The 23,248-nt window shown below is 36.7% G+C and overlaps 1 protein-coding gene across 4 annotated transcripts in view; it reads right to left on the reverse strand.

The window, feature by feature from the left end:
• Positions 1-1,797: 1,797 nt before the first annotated feature.
• LOC123672184 (discoidin domain-containing receptor 2-like) overlaps positions 1,798-23,248 on the reverse strand; it is a 354,429-nt gene continuing 332,978 nt past the window's right edge. For 3 of the 4 annotated variants that reach the window (XM_045606192.1, XM_045606193.1, XM_045606194.1), the window contains 7 exons: positions 21,843-22,180; positions 19,843-19,936; positions 14,853-15,498; positions 12,569-12,661; positions 7,403-7,541; positions 7,067-7,216; positions 1,798-4,721 (listed from right to left, as the gene is read on the reverse strand). In XM_045606192.1, coding sequence (XP_045462148.1) covers positions 4,569-4,721; positions 7,067-7,216; positions 7,403-7,541; positions 12,569-12,661; positions 14,853-15,498; positions 19,843-19,936; positions 21,843-22,180 — 1,613 coding nt within the window. In that variant the 3' untranslated portion in view covers positions 1,798-4,568. The remainder of the gene's footprint in view (positions 4,722-7,066; positions 7,217-7,402; positions 7,542-12,568; positions 12,662-14,852; positions 15,499-19,842; positions 19,937-21,842; positions 22,181-23,248) is intronic. The other variant, XM_045606195.1, reaches the window with a different exon arrangement.

The following is a 23,248-nucleotide window of genomic DNA, read 5'->3' on the forward strand; positions in this document are numbered from 1 at the left end:
AAACAGGCCGGCATGAATAATGAATAAAGCGAAATAATAAATCCGGCATCCGAGGTTCGATGTAGTCGAGTGTGCCACGCTGCAGCCAGAAACTTTTGCAATATCCACGAAATGAATACGTAACCTCGATGGTTATGCATTCTGCAATCTGCATGTGTCATCAAGGATTCGTTATTATTTCCACTCAATCGTGTGGAGTAGCGCTACTAATTTAGAGCGAAACAAAAAGCTCCAACACTCCCCACGCAACGAGCGTGATTTCCCTGCAGGCAGACTGCCATGAAAGTAGATGAAACGAAAATCCTCACTTCTATTATTTGTGTACTTTGACGGAAGAATGCACAGGTCATTCGATCCACGGGCCGCGGTAGGTTTGGTGCGATGAAATGCTAAATACTTCCATTTAGGGAACGTTTTTCGCACTGAAATTTCGAACGAAAAATCATTCGGATGATGCTTTGCACGATTTACATTTGTTTCTCCTATTTTTTTAATGTCTACTGAGTTTCACCGTGGAGCTGTTTGTAATATGAAAATAAATAATTCCACGAGCGGTCTTTGACAAGTAATTATGGGAATAACCCAGGGAACGGTTTCAGGACCCGTCCTATTTCTCATCATATCAAAGGTCTCTTTTTCTGAACTTTGATGATATAAATTTTTTTTCTCTAATTCTGTGGTTATTCCGTTCATTCTTCCACATCTTGTAGAACAAAATCGTGCGAGAATATATCAGAAACGCACAGTTTTCATGGTTATATTTTATTATTCTATGTTGGTACTCCGAACTTTCCGCCACGGATTTATCTGTCAATTCATCAATTTGCCTTAAAGAAATCAGTTCTGCCAACCAACATTTTTCAATGCAAAATTCACTAAATTATATTTATGGAAATATTTCATTAATTTCAATGAAAATACAATGAATTAGAGAAAATAATGTATAATACTCGTACAGAAGGCTCATTCTACCACTCGTTCATTCCAAAACTCGCCACTTCGTGGCTCGTTTTTGAATTTTGAACTCGTGGAAGAATATCAATGCCTTCTGCACTTGTATTATAAATAACTATTATGATACTGGAATCTTTGTAATCAGAAAAAAATAATGGATGAATAATTAATAAAAGTTTGATGATTGATAGACGAGATAATTTTATGACAGCTGACGGAAACTCTACTGCTTTCGATTATGAAGTCTCATCGGTAAAAAGATACAGAGAGAATGTCGAGTTAAGACAGAAAAAACTTGAATTGGCCATATGACCAATTATTGTGTGTCACATTATATGAGAGAGTTGAAAGTGTGATTTTGTTAAAAAAACAGTCGAGAATACGGTTGAAAAACTTGTCTACAGGGAACTTTTCGAAAATGTCAGATGAGTAAGATAATCGAAAAACTTTTCGCAATACATTTTAGGTTCAATTCAACCTATATTTTAATAAATTTTTGTTTTAGATGGTTGTGTCTATTGAAACAGTAGTCTATTGAAGAGTAGTTTCCATTTGAAAAAGTTCGAGTACTTTTGATACTCAGTTTTTGGTGAAGATTTTGGAACACCCTATAATATTGCATGTTGAAAACATGATATACCTATTATTGTCTAATTTGAAGCTTTGCCAAGAAACTTTGAATTTCGATTGAAAGTTAATATTTCGTAGATATTTACAATTATATTTTTTTTTCGGTAAAAACTATATCAACTCAAAAACTCCTAGATGAAAATAACGGAAAACTTATTTCATTATTGAAGTACTTCCATTAAAGCGTTTAGCTTGAAAAATATGGGCATATTGATGAAAGCATAAACGACCGGATACCGTAGAAACTTTAATTGTTTCCAGGATTTTTAGCCGTCGGCATCTTCAGAGGAATCTCAGTCTGTCTAATTCTGACAGTTTTGTGCAAAAAGTACGAACTTAGAGCACAACTCATCTGAGGATGATCACGAAGTTTTGGGTGAAATTTCGAAAGGAGTTCATGACAGCCTGAAAACTTGATATTTTATAGTTATTATTAAAATATTCTGAGTATCAGTCAGAAGTTGACCTGAAAGTGTTGCAAATGCTTCAGTCTCTTTTCAGTTGGGGATCATTGAAAAGTAGGTACTTACAATTTGGACTCCTGATATCTTTCTGCATACGGATATTATTGAATAATCTGGATCAATACATCGAGCATGAGATGAAGGAAATGCTCCTCTAAATACTTGTTGGGCATTATTTACAGATGAGGAGATCTAACAACTTATATAGCTACAATTACATTGGTTTTTACTATTCTTCATAATACGTATTACATTTGGTATTTTACAAATGTGTTATTTCCTTAGTCAATTTTATGCTATCTAGGCATTAAATTCATTTTAAAATTTATACACAGAAAATTCGTTATATTTTGAAAAAACAACCATTTATTTTCACAATAGATAAAACGATACAAAAGGAACAGTATTATCATATTTCAGATATCTACAATTAAGTGATAGTATACTTACAGTCTGTGTTTGGAGCCCTTCTCATTGAAATAGCACCTCTTCAGTTGAATTTATTCTCATCAATCTATTTTTTCCTATCATTATAGACTATTTTTCAATAAATTCGATATCATATACTGTTCCAGTGTGAGTTTTGACTTTTTATGGTGAATTTTCAATTGAAAACGTTTCAGTTATTTAGTTATTATCTTTATTCAACAGTTGGCTGGCTTGAGATTAACTACATTCCTAAATTACAAGACTGCAGTTTTTTCAGTGGAATAAGGGAAGTTGCATTCGTATATTGTGAAAATTAATTGAAATATAAGTGTTACTTAGTTTTTGAAATGAAGACATAATGTCTACTGGTACAGAACATTAGAATTCTAGATATGTATAATACTGTCAAGAAATAACAGTATTTCACAAATTTTTGGACATCAACCAGCATACGTGTTCAATATTCCAAGTTTCGAAAATTATGAGATAATGTGAACTGTTGGATTATATGGACTAGCTCTTGGAGCACACGTTCACATAAAAAAGTTATTCGAAAAACTAAGCTGCAAAAGAATAATATGTTCACAGCTATATTACTGAAATATGAAATGTCATATTGATAATGTTTCTCAAATGATGCATTCAATGAGCCTAATAATAGTGAGTTTACTGTGATAATGAAGATTGAGAACAATTCTTAAATTGTACAATCGACAAAATTCGATTCAAATTTCGTTGGTGCCATATTTACAAATATTTCGGCGTTAATCTTACCCAAGTGTCATTTCGTAATCACAAATTTACATTTTTCCGCAAATTACTTCGTAATCACAAATTTACAATTTTCCGCAAATCACTTCTGGAATACTATACTGAGTTTGTTTTTGTTAATACATACATTTTTCTCATAGTAGGTTACATGTCGAATTTTTCGCATTGGTAATGATGACGTTATTGTTCGTCTGAAATCAATCCCAATGAAATTTAATCAAGGTACTGAGTCTTGCAAAATATCTCCAGTATTTTAAGAGCGAACATCACCACGTGACATTCTCGTGATCAGTCAATATTTATTTGACCAGAGGAAAAGGGACAAAAATAATGTGCAGTGTTGACAGAATGATAAATTGATCAGTAGAAGGTGAGGAATATTACAATATTTCCAACTTTCAGCGGAAACAAGTACTTTATGAGTCTTTTCATGAGTTTTTACAAAATTAGAGTATTGCATCCTTTGTAATGATTTTTTGTAGGATTGTTTTCGCGAATATTTTTCAAATACATCAGTGCTTTGTAAGGATATCATATCATCAATTGTTTGGTGAAAAACGTAAAGTTACCAACATTTTATTTTCATTTGCAAATTGAAAAATTTTGGAATATTACAAGAAGGAGAGAAGAAATATATCTAATTCCGTAGCCACGTGGTGGTGTTCCCTCTTAAAAAAGGTATAGGTACAAATGAACAGATAAATATGTCTCATTCAAAGACATAATTACTTGAGCAGTGAAATAATTTCATGGAATAATTTTTACGACCTCTTAATTCAAATTTGACTATTAGTCCTCTTTCATTAAAAAAATTGATTTTTTTCTCTATATTCGCTCATTTCAATTGCATTCATAAATATGGGAGGTCATTATTTTATTTTAACTCTCCTAGGCCTCTAAGAACAGAACAAGGAGAACCTATTGTTCTCTTCAGTTACTGTGACCTTCCTCCACTTTAGGCACATCATTAAGTAGCCGACATGGAAGTACCTCCGAGTCAGAATATTTTTTCTCGAATTTGATGGATTTGAACTTACGAAGTCTATATCGCAGTACTAAATACTGCACTGCTTCCCAATAGTTGGAAATGTGAAACGAGATATAACAATTCTCTTTATATATGTACACACTCAAGACTCACTCAGTATATAACACAGCGCGGATCACAATTTCAACAAAATATACAAAATACCTCCAGAACAGAGTTCGTGACGGCTGTCATAAGTCGATAGATTCATAAACGAATAACCTATTGATATGCCGCTATTACTTAAAGTTATCATTTTATTGTCGATAAAACATATTGTCATTGCCAATGACTCAATGGAAATCGGGGTTGTAGCCCAATATCTTCTTCTGCAGGAATAGATTAATTTCCCGGAATTTCGGCCTGTCAACGTCGTTGCGTTGCCAACATTCGCACATTAAGTCATATATGTCCTTCGGACAGTTGACCGGGACGCTGAGTAGAATCTGAAACAAAGGGGAAACACGTGATAACACATGGATGACAGTTAAGTTTGATGGTATGTATATTCTCGAAGCTATTAAGTTTATATGAGTTCATAGGGGGGGAAAAATAATACTGAATTTATTAATGCTTAAGATGAAATGATATTATGTAAAGGGTGTCCCAAAATCGGAGCTCACTGAAAGCATCTCGAGAACTATAAGACTCAAAGAAAAAAATCTTCAAGGACTCCCGATCTCTATTTTCGAATAATGAGATATCAGAAAGAGATCACAAATATCTTGGTTCATTCTTGAATAACATTTATGAAAAATCACTATTTTAAATATTCCGCTATATCTTGGTTTTTGTTCAAGATATTCCAGAAATTCTAATTTTTTTTTCCGTAATTATTATTGTTTATATGATAGGTACTCAAAACAGATCATAGAAATTTATTACCGTTTTAGAGATATAGAGAAGAGTTGGCGTTTATTAAATGGAGCACCGTATATTTTTCAACAATATTTTTGCTGCAGATTTGCCGAAGAGTATCCCATTACTGTTTTTTTTTAATGTCATCTTTTTTGAACGTATTGAGTTCTTCGACTTGATTTTCGAATTAGGACATCTTATACAGGGTTAGAACTAAATGGTGTTTTTTTTAGAGCTATAAAAATAAAACAACGATGGATTATTCGATTGACATGAATTTTATTTATCCGCAAGATAATCTTGTGGCATTACATTTTAAATATGATTTCTGGCATATGACCGCCACGGCTGGCTCGGATGTAGTCCAATCTGGACGTCCAATTTTCGATGACTTTTTCCAACATTTGTGGCCGTATATCGGCAATAACACGGCGAATGTTGTCTTCCAAATGGTCAAGGGTTTGTGGCTTATCCGCATAGACCAATGACTTTACATAGCCCCACAGAAAGTAGTCTAGCGGTGTTAAATCACAAGATCTTGGAGGCCAATTCACAGGTCCAAAACGTGAAATTAGGCGGTCACCAAACTTGTCTTTCAATAAATCGATTGTGGCACGAGCTGTGTGACATGTTGCGCCGTCTTGTTGGAACCACAGCTCCTGGACATCATGGTTGTTCAATTCAGGAATGAAAAAGTTAGTAATCATGGCTCTATACCGATCACCATTGACTGTAACGTTCTGGCCATCATCGTTTTCGAAGAAGTACGGACCAATGATTCCACCAGCCCATAAAGCGCACCAAACAGTCAGTTTTTCTAGATGTAACGGTGTTTCGACATACACTTGAGGATTAGCTTCACTCCAAATGCGGTTTTGTTTGTTGACGTAGCCATTCAACCAGAAGTGCGCTTCATCGCTAAACAAAATAAAATGGACGTAGTGCGCGATACGTATTCCGCACCAAACCATTATGTTAGAAATGAAATTGCACTATTTGCAAGAGTCGTTCAGGCGTGAGTCTATTCACGATGAATTACCAAACCAAACTGAGAATAAATCACTTGACAGCTGTTAAATCGGTCACCATCTTGGACAGTAATGACAACTTAAAGTTATATACCTCGAAAAAAACACCCGTTATTTAGAGGGAAACTACAGAGATATCGAGAACCTTTAGAAATACAGGGTGGCAAAAATTACAAAAAAGTTGCGTTATTCAGGGATGTGTGTAAACAGATCCAAAATATCTCGAATGATTCCCGAGATATCTCGAAAAAACTGAAAATTGAGATTTTTTCTTTTTCTGTATAACTCATTTGTTTCTGGAGATAACTGTCGTAAGATTTTTTCCGTTTTTCATTGTTTCGGAGACGCGATGTTCAATTTTTTTTTTCTTTAGGACGCCATATTCGTTCTATTAATGGGGTGATAAAGAAAAAAATTATGAATTCAATAATGTATCACACTCTATAAAAATATCAAGTCTAGCTAAGCAAATTTGAACTACCTTTTCATTGTTTTGTTCAAGTAGAAGGCTGGTGCCAGAAGATTCAACAAACTGTTTAAGCATAACAAAAAAGCATAAGAAACACCCTGTATCTCGAAAAAAAAAAAAACCGTTGATAGGAGTTATTATTCTTTTAATTATCCAAGCATTCTCTCATTTTCCTTCGTACCTCCAATTTAGGAACACCCTGTGTAAGGCAAGAAGAGTCGAATCGGTAATAAAAAAAAGCTATTATTTGTAGTAATTTGGTTCAAACTTCGTTATCAAACCTCTTTTTCTCACATTACAGATATGAGTGAACAAAATTGTCAAAAATTTCTTTTCGATTACCCCCTTTCCCCAAGAAAAAAAAAGATAAAAAGATCTATGCCTCTGGAACGTATGAAGGTGAAAGCGCTATAACTAACTAAAAAGTGTCACTCACCGGCTTGTCCTCATCTTCATAATATCGAGTAACATTCTCCATTACTTCATCGTTACTCAATTCTTCGAAAGGTTGCTCTCGAGCAAAAGTCAAAATCTCCCATAGGGTAATTCCAAAAGACCATACGTCGCTCTTACTCGAAAAATGACCCTGGGAAAAAAATTATATCGCATAATGTATGATGTCGACACTTTTATATCGAAAATATCCAATGAATGAGGTCGAATTTTAGGAATTTCAATTAATTATTATTGTGTGAAAATTATTCTTAATGATCCAACTGGTCCTCATTCAATGAATTTTTTATGTAGACGACAAGAAAGGTGAATTACTCACCGAAATGACGCTTTCCCATGCCATCCAACGTAGAGGCAGAAGAGAACCTGCAATCTGACAGTAATCGGAACTGTAGACTTGACGATAAGATCCTAGATCTGAAATTTTTACTTCGTATCTCTTTCCGACTAGGCAATTTCTGAAACAAAGAAGATGAATTTAATCAAGGCGAAAACTTGTCATAGTTTTTACAATACAAAATAAATTCTTTAGTCGATTCAATAATAATCATGAGATTCAACAAAGATGTTTTAATGAATATTAACATTGTTTCGTTACACATTTTGATATACACATATGTTACCCTCATTTTCAAGACGCAATATACATAGCTAGTTTATTTTTTATACCTATATAAAATCATCAATGTCCCAGTCAATTGTCGATAATAGTTATCCTGTCTTCAGTTTTCTGCACCCCATTTCAATCGGATGAAATAATATTTTAATATGCTCTTATTGGCAATTATGCAGTTCACCTATTTTATGTTTTTTGTTTCCAGTTTTTAGTCAAATTTTATATATGAAATGTAGGATTAAACATTAGGGGAAATCATGAATAGGATATAATTCAATAGAACAATGATGAAAATATTGAATACCATTGATTATACAGAAAGAAAAGTCTGACCAGACAAATTCATTAAATTCTTTTTACTAAGGAGGATTGTCGCGAAACCAACCGGCGCATTCGCCATTTGGAATAATTTAATTTAAATCAATTTCTAATTGAAAGGAAGACTCTATACACTGTATCCGTAAAGTATGGAACAAATCCATGATTAGCTAATAGATAATAATCCTGAAACACGTTGATTTTTGATTTTAGTTTACCGTATTTTAAAATAATGATCTAATATACAGGCTGAATTACTTTCGAGTAATGACGTCACCGTCATTTTTTTTAAATAGAACACCCCCATTTTGTCTCAATTTTTCGATTACTTCAGCTGAACTGATTCCGAAAATGTATCACATGTTGATTCCAATTGGTAAATAGTGGACTAAAATACAATAGTTATGTGGGTGCTTATAAAGTAAAAGGTAACATTCTTCATTAGTTGAATTAACAATATTTTCAAAAATACTTATTGCCTAGCGGCAATTGGTTTGAATGTAACACCCTGTAATTTGTTACATTATCAGATTAATAAAAATGAGCTGTTTCCAAACATGTTTGGTACTTGTGGTCTAGCAGACAGAATATGAAAGAAATTATTTCTTATTTTTATACAGTTTCATTATTCTAAAGATGAAACAAACTACAAGGTGTTACATTCAAACCTATTGCCGCTAGGCAATAAGCATTTTTGATAATATTGTTAATTTAACTAATGAAGAATGTTAGGCGTTACTTTATGAGCACATACAAAACTATTGTATTTTTGTCCACCCTATACCAATTGGAATCAACATGTGATACATTTCTGGAATCAGCTCAGCTAGAGTAATGACGGTGACGTCATTACTCGAAAGTAATTCACCCTGTACCTATTATTAGATTAATATTTTGAAATACGGTAAATTAAAATCAAAATTGAAGTGTTTCAGGATTATTTCTTGAATTTGTCTGTTTAGCTAAAAATGAATTTGTTCCATACTTCACGGACACAGTGTATATGATTTCATTGCAATTGAACAATGGACACAAAATCAATTAAATCTCGAAATAAATGAAAATTATTTATATTCACGAAAAGTTTGGTCAATTTTGCCCATTAACGAAATTAAACGCGGCATCATACATCCAAGCTAACCCTGAAAATTTCGAGATTCTAGCTCTTTTTGTTGAGAAGTTATTGTGTTTTCGGTAGGACGTACGGATCGAACTGAATTTGACCACGAGGTCATCCTCAGTGAGTAAAACCTTATCGTTAGAGGCCATTCCCGAAGAAAACAGACATTATAAAGAAATGATAGAGCAATCTGTCCGCTCAAAAATCATTTCACCGCATAATACAATTAAACATCGAGTATTACATCTAGGATACTGTAAATTGCTTGAATGATCAAATAATCCGAGAGATTCTCAAACCGGTGAAAGCCTCGATTTAGATGTATCTCTTCCTATTGTCGAAAACCGAGAACATCTGCCCATTCAACCGGGAGGAATTCAACATAGAAGACCAAACGTCCAACATCTAACCTTTCGCCATTAGGTCATCAATAAATTAATTTCCTGACCGTATTGTTCGATATAAACATTATTAGCGACCAAACTCAGCCGTGTTGCAGATTGGTCGAGGGTCCCTTCGGAATTCCTTTTCACTGCACAATATCTGAACCCTGCCTGTTCATAAGTCATCGAAGTTCTGCATGAATGCACATTAACATGCAATACGACGATAATATTCCCGTCTATGATCGTTCTTGCGCGGGAGATTAAACCTGGCGAACGGTCGAAAATGTGAGATTTCCTCCGAGAGATTACGGAACATCTGAACGCAGTTTTTACATAGGCGTACAACTTTGCTTTCGCCGTTTCTTTCCGAAATTCGAGGCTTTTTTTGTAAAAAACTGGTTATACATTTATGATTCGAAGTACTGTCAATCGTTGGCCACTACTTTCTCCCATCTTACGAGCAGCGTATGAACCCCGCGTTGAAAAAACTGGTCATCTTATGAAGCGATCCACGAATCGACCCAATTTTTACTTTTTCATAAGACCGGAAGAGCTGGTCAGCCAGGCCGAGTGGCATTGACCGAAACAAGTGGTAGTCCGAAGGAGCAACGTCTAGATAATACGGCTGGTGGGGTAGGACTTCTTATTTCAACGTTTCCAAGTATGTCTTGACCACTTTCGCAACATGGAGTCGAGCATTGTCTTTAAAATCACTTTATCATGTCTGTTGTTGTATAGCAGCCGTTTATCTTTCAATGCTCGACTCAAATGCATTATTTGCGTTCGATAACGATCACATGTGATTATTTCAGTCGGTTTAAACAACTCATAATACACTACGCCGAAATGGTCCAACCAAATACTGAGCATGACCTTGGAACCGTGAATATTCGGTTTCGCCATTGACGTAGTAGCATGGCCGGGATATCCCTTTGATTTTCTGTGCTTGGGATTATCGTTATGAACCCATTTTTCGTTTCCAGTCATAATGCAATGCAGAAATCCATTCTGCTTTTACTTTGCAAGCAGCTTTTCACAAGCAAATAAATGCCGTTCAACATTTCTCGGCTTCAACTCGTACGCAACCTAATTTCCTTCTTTCTGAATCATTCCCATGACTTTCAAGCGTTTTGAAATGGCTTGTTCCGTCAATCCCAATGATCCTGCCAATTGTTGTTGCGTATGACACGAGTCTCGATCAAGTAATGCCTCCAATTCTGAATCATCGAAAACCTTCTCTCTTCCAACGCCATGCTGTTCTTCGACGTCAAAATTACCGTTCTTGAAGCGTTGAAACCACTCTCAGCACGTTCTTTCACCAATAGTGGCCTCACCATAGATAGGCATTTGAGAGCATTCGATGAGCCTCAGCCGTAGATTTATTCATATTTAAGCAGAAAATTGAAACCTCCCGCAAATGACGAGAATTTGGCTCGTAAGCTGACATGTTTTATCGAGAATAACTAATATTTCCGAAGCTCATTAGAGCTTCTTGTGAAATTCCGTTTTGAAAGCATCATCAAAACCCTACAAAAGTCAAGCAGAAAAGCGAAAAAAATGATCTAATAACTCCATAAATGAAATTCTTGAATTCATATAAAATTACGCAGTGACCACGTCATTGGAATTACAAAAATTAAAATAATAATATTGAAAACGATGGATTTTTATATCGATACCAAAGTTGCAGAACCTCAATATTCAATTGACCTTTTAGTATTTGATATTTGGATATAAATTCTCTGTTCAATCATGTTTTTCATTGTAAACATCACGAAACACAATTTAAATGAAGTAAAGAAATAAAATGATACATGATGTTCTACAGTACTACAGTAGTAATAAAAAAGTTGTGTCAACTTTAGTAAGCAGAAGAATTTCGCCATTATGGTCTATGAATGATTAATTTCCAGTGTTTTTTCATCAGAATATGCACTAATCGAATTAAAGACTATCTAGTGAGGAGCACAAATATTCCTTCAGTATTCAAAATCCTTATAGCGAACATCTCAGCAGCGTCTTTGTCCCAATAACGTATTTTTAAAATTGATGTGAATTTGAGTCCATAGAAGGCGCGCGGTATGCCGTTTTTGTTCAACCCCTAAGTCGTCGTTGTAAGTGGTGGGAAAATATATTCGACAGGGGAGCGGTAAATTCAACTTCAACCAGGAAATAAATTATCGTTTCGTTCCTTAAAAGGTTCATGTATCTACGTGAATATTCTGACTGACATAGAACGCCTCAGACTCGCGCTGGAGGAGAAAATTACGGTTTTATTCTACGCTATCGAGGGAGGATTATTGGTAATGTATTTTTAATAATGTCGAGGATTATTGATTCTCTCGTGTTCATAAACGTGTCTGATCGGCACTCGATTTTCTTCGAGTTGGAAATATTTTCACCTTGGAGGTTTTGATGGTGAAAATTTAAATGGAATTGTTGAAAATTTCACTGAAATGAAATACGTGAATCGAAAACAGGTCGTATTAAAGAGAGATAAAAAGTAATATTTGACATTGATATTTCATGAAATTGTTAGTTAATTCAATCAGGTAATTATTTTGGAATATAGATATACTGTTAGAAAATATGGGCAATGAAAAATTAAATGAGTCAATGGTCCGCTTGAAGGGAATGTCGAATTTTTTTTTCACTGAGTTTGCAGACTTGTCCCTCTTTTCTAGTTTTCAAGTATTTTTGGATCTTTCCTTGAAATCGTATAAGATTTAGTTTTTCAACCCAACAACTAGAATTCATTTACGTAATTAAACTTGAACAAACGGTCCAAGATTGAATATATTCGACAAACAAATGGGAGAAGCACTAACGTGAAGTCATGAGCGTTTGAGGGATCATTCATTCATGCGTTAATTGAACCGTTGAAGGCCTCTAAATAAATTTATATAGGTAGTGCATGAATGCTAGAGCTCAAAAGCTCTTCTCTTCACATTAGTGATATTTTCCTTGGTTTTGGTGATGCAATCACCAATACAATGAAATACAATGCATTTTATAAATGGATTCAGAAGTTTTAAACGAACTCACCTGGCAGCTAAATCTTTATGCACAAATCGCTGTGATTCTAAGTACTTCATACCAGCCGCTATCTGTGTAGCCATATAGATCAGGCATGATAAGCTGTGAAATAAAAATATAAATTAAAATCGAAAACAGACAAAACATTTCTACAGTTTGTGTCATCAACCCTTTGCTATGTTACCGATGTATTTCTTCTGATTGTTCTTATTTATTTCATTCGAAATTAGAATTGGTTGTGGTTGTTTTTGATTTTCAATTGCCATACTCATGATAATCATTAATGATGATTTAATTTTGATTTAATAAGAATTTGAATGAATCAAGCTGACTCTTTCTTCTAGTATAAAATGAAAAGTTCGTAGTAGAATTTATTTTGCAAGGATAAAAGGTTTTTTTTCGACAGTTTGTACATGTTATTCTTCTTTGATAGCTGAAGTCATGTAATTTATAAAATAAATGAACGATAATTTGAAAAGCAATGTCACCACTCTTGGTGATACAATACTTATCCCTACTTGTAGGTTTGGTTAGATTAGGAAGGACTTCCATAGCGGAGGTATTTCGAAAACACAATGTCGCACCATTTTCTGCTTTACTTATCCCTACTTGTAGTTTAGTACGATTCATTGTAATGACTAGGCTTAATTCCCATTTTCTCTGTGTACATACGAGGGTGGTCTGATAAGCACTTAGCCTCACCGCCAAATGGTGTAACTATAGCAGAACAAATTTACTGTAGTACATCGTCCTAGACAGCTTCAGTTAAAATATCAGCCGAATCGGACTTTTATAGTTTTGCTTTGAAAAAGAGCAATATCGGTCGGTGATTCGATTCTTGATTTTGGAAAGAAAATCACGCAGCGAAACCAAAGAGCGCTTGGATGCTGTATACGGTAGCTCTTGTTCTTCAATGGCGACCGTAATAAATTGGTTTAACGAGTTTCAACGTTGTGGTACGTGGATCTTTAATGAGCAACGTCTAGGTGCCCTAAAAACGGCTACCACGGATGATTACGTGACAATATTACATGATTTCCTATTGGCAGACCGCCGAATGAAGGTGTGCGAGATAGCTGAGACAGTAGGCATCTCCAAAGAACACGATGATCACATCCTAAATGAATTATTGCACATGAAAAAGCTGTCGGCGCGATAGGTCCCGCGTTTGCTCACTCTGGAAAACAATCTCAGCCGTGGGATCACGTCAGAGCAATGTTTGGAGTTGTTAAATCGCAATCTGCAGGAGTTTTTTTGTCGTTTTGTGACCGTCAACGAAACATGGATCCACTGGTACACACCAGAAACCAAAGAACAGTTGAAACAGTGGATTTTACCCGGCGGGTGTGCTTCGAAGAAGACGAAGCCTTTCCTATCGGCTGGAGAGGTGATGGCCACTGTTTTCTGGGATTCACAAGATGTGATTTACACCGACTACCTGGAGAAAGGCAAAACGATCACAGGTCTCTTCTTTTCCGAATTATCGAGCAGATTCGACCCTGAATTCCTGAGAAAGCGGCATCATTTAGCGAAAAAAAGTGCTTTTACATCATGACAACGCACTGTCCTACACCTCCACCACCGCCACGTCCAAATTGGTTTAATTTTGGGCTACAAATTGCCCCATCCATCCTATTCTCCAGGTTTTGCACCTTGCGACTTCTTTTTGTTTTCAAATTTGAAATAATTATGCGTCAGGCAGAAATTAGGGTCGAATGAGGAGGTTAAGCCGCGACGGAAACATACTCTGCAGACCTTCCGAGAATTAATTTTTAAGTCCGGTTGAACAAATATGTGAATCGCTGGGTTAAGTGTATTTAGCTGATGTTGAGAAATAAATCACCACTTTTCCAATATTGTCTTGTTTCTTCTCTAGGCTAAGTACTTATCAGACAACCCCCGTGTATCAATACCATTTGCGACAAATAGAATATCAAGAAGATAGTTATGTCACAGAACTTTAGAATTTATTGGAGTAACTACGTTATCTGAAGTACCTCATACAACCGCATGATGGGTAATTGCAAAGTTTACGACGCAAAAAAGGGACATTTTCTTTCTTTACTCCCCACTAAATAGAAAACTCTCCGCATTTTTCCATTCCCACCGGACTACCCAAAACACGACAACATGCAACAATAAAAAAAATGAGTTATACACTACTCCACCGTCTGAATTACTTAACCTACTTAAGACACACTCTCAGAACGTTACAAATATCCCCGACCGTGATATGTGAGAGCTGCGTCTAACGCAATAAATCGAGGGATTCCAGACTCTTAGTCTTACCAACCTTAATGTCCTCGCAGTCGATGTAGGAGATTTCGCAGTTTCCGCTACGTGATCTTGTAAAAACTGACACAAATCACCGTGTGGCGTGTACTCACGAATAGCACAAATGGGTTCGGAGTCTAGACAGGCTCCTAGCAGTCGGGCAATATTTGCATGTCTCAATCTCGACAGAACGTTAACTTCCGCGTTGAAATCTGTTCTATAGCATTCCGCACGTAGAGTGTGCACCACCACGAACTTGCCGTCACCACGGTGCCATCTGACGTCGCGGTAACTGCCGACTACTTCGCACAAGTGGATGTCGCAGAACTGACCCTCGCCGAACTTCTCGACTATCCTCAGTTGGTCTCGGGGAAAAGACTCGATCTCCGACAGGTCCGTGTCCCAGAGGTCCTTCACCGAGGGCTGAGGGGTGGGCGGCAGCTTCACCAGCTGCTTCTGCTTCAGCACCTCGTAGCCGGGCTGTCTGGACAGCGAGCTCAGGGGGCTGGAGGCGATGCTGCCCACTGTCTCGTACTCGGGTAGGGCGTCGTCGAGTTGGTCTGCAAGAAAATTCAGAGAAGGACGTGAAGTGCGTTTTTTCTTTGACGGTGTGGTGTGTCTTTGGGGCGAAGGCGGGAATTCCCTGCAAACTAGATCTGGAACATCTGGAATCGAGTCAGGAATGAGCGATTTTTGAGTGTGTTCGAAAAGATGATCGTGCAACTACTGGACGTTGCAGGCTTTAGATTCTGTAGGATGCTTAACTACAACGTGTTCATGCTTACTTGAAAGGATATTTCTACTTCTGAACTTTCAATAATTTAGTCAAACTTATACCATGTATTTCAAAAATTTTTTCTAGGAAATGTATTGTTCCTATAGATCATGCTTCAATTTATCTCAAACAAAATTTAATTTCAATCACAAATTGTAATCAGAACTCGACTAACAGTTGAAATATTTCTATTACACATATAACCAGGTAGATATAGAAGATGAAAGATTGAAATTCTTAGAGTTAATACAGGCAAGTTCTAATTATTCTTCACTATAATTGAAAAATGAACCAACGCATTCGCCATTCTGTATCAAATCGACTGTTGATTATTTTGAATTCATACTTGAAATGAACTACTCAAGCCAATTCAACTATAAACAACTTTCATGCACCAATGTATCTTGTTTCCACAGATTCTGAGGAAAAACGTGGACGGCTGACATATGAAAAGGTATTTTTTTTTTAATTTGTGATTACCTGAATTTCATTGATTTTGATTTATGTTTGTAGATTTAAATAAAGATTTGACACGAACATGGTTACATTAACTTTAGTAACAATAAAACTGAGACTCAATATATTACTTTGGCGTACAACTTTGCTTCCTTTTTTGACGAAATTCGAAGCTTTATTGTAAAAAACTGGTTATACATTTATGATTGAAAGTATTGTCCATCGCTGGCCACTACTTTCTCCCATCTTACGAGCAGCGTATGAATCCCGCGTCGAAAAAACTGGTCATCTTCAGAAGCGATCCAATTTTTTACTTATTCATAAGACCGGAAGTGCTGGTCAGCCAGGCCGTGTGCTATTGATTGCAGCAAGTGAGGGAGCAACGTATGGAGAATACGGCGGGTGGGGTAGCACTACCCATTTCAACGTTTCCAAGTATGTCTTGACCACTTTCGCAACATGGGGTCGAGCATTGTCATGCTGTAAAATCACTTCATCATGTCTCTCCATTGCGTCAGTTCGTCATTCAATATTCGGTTAAAACGCATAATTTTGGAATCGTGAATATTCGGTTTGGCCGTCGTAGAAGCATGGCCAGGATATCCCCATAATTTTTTGCGCTTGTGGTTATTGCAATGAACCCATTTTTCGTCTCCAGTTACAATGCGATGCAGAAATCCCTTCCGTCTTTGCCTTGAAAACAGCTGTTCACAAGCAAACAAACGCCGTTCAGCATCTCTCGACTTCAACTTCTACGGTACCCAATTTCCTGGTTTTTGAATCATTCCCATAACTTCCAAGCATTTTGAAATGGCTTGTTGCGTCATTACCAATGCTTCTGCCAATTCTTATTGCGTTTGACACGAGTCTTGATCAAGTAATGCCTCCAATTATGCATCTTCGAAAACCTTCTCTATTCCACCGTCATGCTGGTCTTCGACGTCAGAATCACGTTGAAACCACTCTCGGAAGTTATTTCAATAATAGCAGTCTTTAAGAGTATTTAAGAGCATTCGATGAGCCTCGGACGCAGATCTCTTCATATTGAAGCAGAAAATTAAAACCTCCCGCAGATGACTAGAATTTGGCTCTGACGTGTTTAATCAAGAATAACTTTATGATGCAGACACCAATCGACTAATATTTCGATGGCATTATGTTTACAAATACCTAAGTTTATTGTTTGACATCTACGATCTATTGATTTCGACTACCACGTACCGCTACAATCATCTATTTGAAAACGGTGGAATCAAAGTTGTACACATTATATATTGGGAATATTCCTAAAATTGTTTCAGTTAAACTGGAATATCAGGGAAATTATCAATTTTAGAATAAAATAATAACCCACCAATGAATAGTTCCGCAATATATTTGTTATCATTTTTTCACACAAGCTCTTCCTTGAAACTCGACTTAATTTTCAGTCCAGATCCAGTCCGATTTTCCCAGAAATTAAGGTGGCGCAAAAGGACATTAAACCTACGAACTACATTTCCAATGCCAACAAATTTCATGCGTGGTCCGACGTGCATATTTACCCACTTTCTGATCACATGTAAGGCGGAACACAAGCTCAAATATGTAACATGCCAGTGTTTCAGTTCTAGAACAAGACCATTCATCATAATTTGGAAATCGTTTTCAGGGGATCATTCCATTGTCCTCCACGTTCGTGTCAACAAATGAGGCGATTATTCAGTGAGGGTAGGTGGTGGACAAATAAAATACCTCGTTGTGCACACAAACTGCCGTTCCAAGATAGACTCCCTTGCGTATTCATCATCGTTTATCTTTTCAATGAAGCATGATGAATCAGCAGTTCGTATACCGCGGTCGTTTCCATCTGTTACGTTTGGACCCCCCCGATTTTTGGGGTAAAACGTGAATCGAAATTAATGCAAATGAATGACTGCTAATTGGGATAATGTACGGTTAAATGAAAAATCGCAACGTTTAGCGGATGTAGAAGAAGCTCCTCGAGTTAATTGTTTTATTTTTTAGATGTGAAGGGTGTAACATGTCGAAATATACACGGTGGAAGCACAAATGGAAATGAGAGATTCCTTGTGTAATTTTAAGAAAAAACGTCCAATAAACATGGGCCCGCAAACGCTTTGTTTTCGAAATATAGGGTGCTTCTTCTAGTCCTAGTTTTGTGATGATTAACCCATTAGTGCATAGTGTCCCCTGAAAGGGACTTCGATATTTTTAATTTTCGCGCACCTAACTTCTAAAGGTCTAGTAATCACAGTTAATGTATTGTTGCTTCATTGTAAAGTCTATTTTTGTGAATCAAGTGTATTTTATCGAGTGTTGATAAATAAACTGGAAGATGGATCTAATCCTGTACAGCGAAAGGCGTGGAGGGTGAGTATTTCTGGAATAAGAATACAATTGAAAGTATGTAGAGCTACAACTGTCATATCGTAAAATTCACAAATCTTTGTAGAATCATATTCAATATGAAATTGAGGCAAATTATGATCGCTTTTGAAATGATCTACTCCTCAAGATTAGGTCCTTTTAAAGGGACATTATGTATAATGGCTATTTTTTCCTAAATATTTTCCTTTATTTCAGCTTGCCTCTACATGAGTTACTAGCAGCTTTGGAGGACGATATTGTTGATTTTGCCGATATCTATATCACGCCTCAAGATGGTGAAGAGGCAAACTATAGAACTCGAATAAGACAGCGCAAGTGGTGGTGGCCTATCTTTGTCTATCTGTTTGACGTGAGCATTGTAAACGCCTGGTTGTTGATGAGAAAATTGCATCCCAATGATTCTGTTTGCAGATGTTTGTTGACTTTCAGAAGTAATTTGTGTCTGATTTTATTGCAAAGTTATGGTGTCAAACCAATGAAAGGTAAAATGCCCCCGAAGTCTCTACAGCAGGTCAGATTTGATGAACGAAATTATATCGATGATTACTGCCCAACGGTCAGAAGATGTGCCACATGTGGAAAAAAATTCAATTTCGTTTGTACTAAATGCAATGTGGGCTTACAACCCAAAAACTGTTTAGGGCATATCATTCACCCTAATGACTTGTATGCATAACGTCCCCTAAAGGGGACGGTCTATTTTTTCCTTCACAATAGAGATTTTAGTTTTTTGTATTTTGAATATGTTTTAAGGTCCTATCCCAATCCTAGATAACCAAAAATATTGCTTCTTATATGTTCGGTAAACCTTATGCACTAATGGGTTAAACCAGTTTATTGATTATTTATTAATCCTCGCAACAGATCGAGCTACATATTGGGCAAATACGTACCAAAGTCGGATTACTCTTGAAGGTGATTATTGTTGACGAATAAAGTCGAATTTTTAAGGAAAAATGTGTTTCCACTGGTTAAGCCCGGGACTCATTTGAAGTGTTATGAGCACAATATTTGGAGGGAAATATTGACAAATTTAGAACTTTGAAAACTGTTCGGTAAAAATAATGTATTCAGTATAAATAATTATTCTTCGATTATAATCGAAGAATTACACATTAAAAATTTCAATAGAAGGATAAAACATGAATTGATTTTTGAACCAAATTTCCTATACCTAGTTCTTCAGAAAATCCCCAGATGGCTTGCGGAGGACGGATTTTTTTCATTGATAATTTGGATTCTATACATCCCAAAACGTAAACGGTAAACTGTGATAATTTGCAATGATCTGATCTTGTTCATAAACCATCAGTATACTGAAATTTCAAACGAGAACATTAAAAACACATGCAATGTTGTCAACATCCATGAGAATCTATATACTCACCAGTGAAATCTCCAGAATTATGTTTCTTGGAGTAGAAACTGGGTCTGAACGTCGTGGGAAACAGAGATGTTTTATCGTTGGTTTCCAACCGCATCTGTAATAATTGAATGATTGAGAAAAAGGTCACATATTTTTCAGAATATAACTCAGCACTATTTCATGAAAATTTTCGAAACCACGCAGCTTTTTATTCGAGTCGCAACAAGTCTTCAAAATTCCGATTTTATTGGTCTAATAATGTGCAGAATCATTGTGCACAGTATGAGAAATGATTATTATCCACACTTTTTAACCGGTCGGTATACTACTAAATGGTTCTCTGCTTATATAACATACAGAAATCTCTTGTTTTGAATGCAAGAAAATGAAGGCGATATTTCATAGCAGTCGTAGAGACCATATCTCTCGAACACGAAATATTAGGTGTACAACTTTGCTTCCGCCTTTTACAATAGATGACTGTAGTGGTAGTCGAAATAAATAGATCGTAGATGTCATACAAAAATCTTAAGTATTTGTGAACATAACGGCATCGAAATATTAGTCGGTTTGTGTCTGTACCACAAAGTTATTCTCTATTAAACATGTCATCTTAAAAGAAATATTCTCAAAATGCGGGAGGATCTAATTTTCTGCTTTAATATGAAGAAATCTGCGGCTGAGACTCATCGAATGCTTTCAAATACTTAAGATGGGGCTGTTATTAATGAAAGAACGTGCCGAGAGTGGTTTCAATGCTTCATAAGCGGTGATTTTGATGTAGAAGACCAGCATGGCGGTGAAAGAGAGAAGATTTTCGAAGATGCTGAATTGTGGGCATTACCTAATCAAGACTCGTGTTAAACGCAACAAGAATTGGCAGGATCTTGCAGGATCATTGAGAGTAACGCAACAAGCATGATTCAGAAATAAGGAAATTGGTTGCCGTGAGAGTTGAAACCGAGAAATGTTGAACGGCGTCGTTTGCTTGTGAACAGCTGCTTACAAGGCAAAGACGGAAATGAATTCTGCATTACATTGTGACTGCAGAAGAAAAATGAGTTACGATAATCCCAAGCGCAGATAATCATGAGGAAGAATAGACGCATGGATAAGGTTTAAGGTAGATTGTACGGTACTAGATAATATTCTCTACCTTAATTATGCGAGCTAAATCTCGCCCCCAATAGTGTAGTTCAATGTGCTTTCTAATTTTTTCTGAATAAAGACCTTTATTATTATTATTATATCCCGGCCATGCTTCTACGTAGACGGCCAAACCGAATATTCTCGATTTCAAGGTCATGCTCAGTATTTGGTGGGACCAGCTCGGCTTAGTGTATTATGGGTTACTAAAACCACTTGAAACAAACCCAGGCGATCGTTATTGAACGCAATTAATGCGTTTGACCAGAGCATTGAAAAACAAACGACCACAATAAAACGAGAGACATGATAAAGTAATTTTACAACATGACAATGCTCGACCCCATGTTGCGGAACTGGTCGAGACATACTTGGAAACGTTGAAATGGGAAGTCCTACCCCACCCGACGTATTCTCCAGACGTTGCTCCTTCTGACTATCACTTGTCGATCCATGGCATAAGACCAGCACTTCCGGTCTTATGAAGAAGTAGAAAATTGGATCGATTCGTGGATCGCTTTGAAAGATGACCAGTTTTTCCAATGGGGGATTGTTACGCTGCTCGAAAGATGGGAAAAAGTAGTGGCCAGCGAAGAACAAAACTTTGAATCATAAATTTATAACCAGTTTTTGCAATAAAGCCTCGGACGGCGGAAGCAAAGTTGTATGCCTATTTACATGGTTTACATGCAGAAATCTCTTGTTTTGACTGCAAGAAAATGGGGGCGGTAGAAAAAATGAATCTGAAAAGCGTGAAATTCTCGATCCGTGTTCGATACAATGCCGTATCCTCCGAACACGTTCGACTACAGAGATTAGCGCTTCACCGCCAAACTTTACGGCCGACAACATACAGGATCGTCTCAGCAACCTACCTTTTCGTTTCCTATCGGCTTATCTTCCTCCACCGGAGGTCTCGAAACACTCGAGGGCTCCTTGAGCCTGTAGTTCCGGAACACGATAAACCCGATCGCCGCCAGTAGGATCATCATGGCCACAATCACGGTACCGATAACAAAGGCGATATACTGGAACCCTGTCCCCTCGTTGAACTTTGGCTCGCTGAACGTCGTCGACGTCGTGTTGTTGCCAAGGTACCTGGTGTGCGTCCTCTTGCCCTCGTCCCTCTGCGGCGGATACTCCTTTGAACTGTTGGGCGCAGTTTGATTCGCGCCGTTCTCAGCTCGCTCCGTGGAATTGTTCGTGGCTGGTTCTGCAAAAGACAACTAATTAAGATTTCTGTGGGTCTCTACGTGTTCCCAAAACGGCTCGTTGTGCAGGCCGCACGGAACACACAACAGGGTTCCGGGTTATTAGGGGTGGGAATCGGGAACGGTGACATCTCTAAGCGGATTATCTCTATGGCTTCATTTAATCTTGCCATTCGTTATCTCTGCCGCTGACAACAGGTGTGTACGAATTGTTTTGGACGCGATGATGACGAGGAGGGGGAGGAGGGGTGTTCGAGTGGCTGAACTGAAGAAGTGACTGAATTATTGTGACATCTCTGGGAGGGATATGAAATAATATTTTTGCGTTGGTTTCGGTTCGCATATTGCTTTGTCAGGGTGTTATTTTGCTTTCGAATCTACCTGAGGTAGTTGAAATATGCTAGGCTTTATTGTACGAAAGTTTAACTTATGCTACTCTTACACTTCAACCCACAACATTATACTACATCCCTCAATATTAAACAAAAAATTATTTTACTATTTACTTGGTGCTGTGTCTTCATAAGGCTACATTTCTGACTGAGAAGAGTATAGAGCTTTTCGGAAACTTATATAGAAACAAAATTCGACATTGACTGAAAAATATTCGATAGGATATCATAAACTTCAAAGTTATATTGGTCGATTATTGTCAATGTCGAATTTCCTTCCTATATAAGTTTCCGAAAAACTGTGTACTCTTCTCAGTCAGAAATGTAGCCTTATGAAGCCACAGTGTGGAGAAACAATTGTTGCTAACAATTAAATAATTCAGTGGAAATAACTTTGTTTTATTTCATTTACTTATGAAGCAGAAAATCCCAGGCTGAATAGAAGTGATTTTTGATATTTGATTCAAAACCATTCAGTGATGTTGCTCTGATATTATAATCAGTTATAATATCACAAGAGCATAGACAATATTCGATTATACACCGAGTCACGAGACGCGAGACTCTTATTATTAAACTCTCTTATTATTTGAGCTGCGCTCTCGTGAACTAGGTCGATTGAAGAGATCCGTATAATCGAAATATATTGTCAATGTTCGAGTTGGTATTCGTTGCGAT

This window comes from Harmonia axyridis, chromosome 2 (genome assembly GCF_914767665.1).
Source record: "Harmonia axyridis chromosome 2, icHarAxyr1.1, whole genome shotgun sequence".
NCBI classification, from domain to species: Eukaryota; Metazoa; Arthropoda; class Insecta; order Coleoptera; family Coccinellidae; genus Harmonia; species Harmonia axyridis.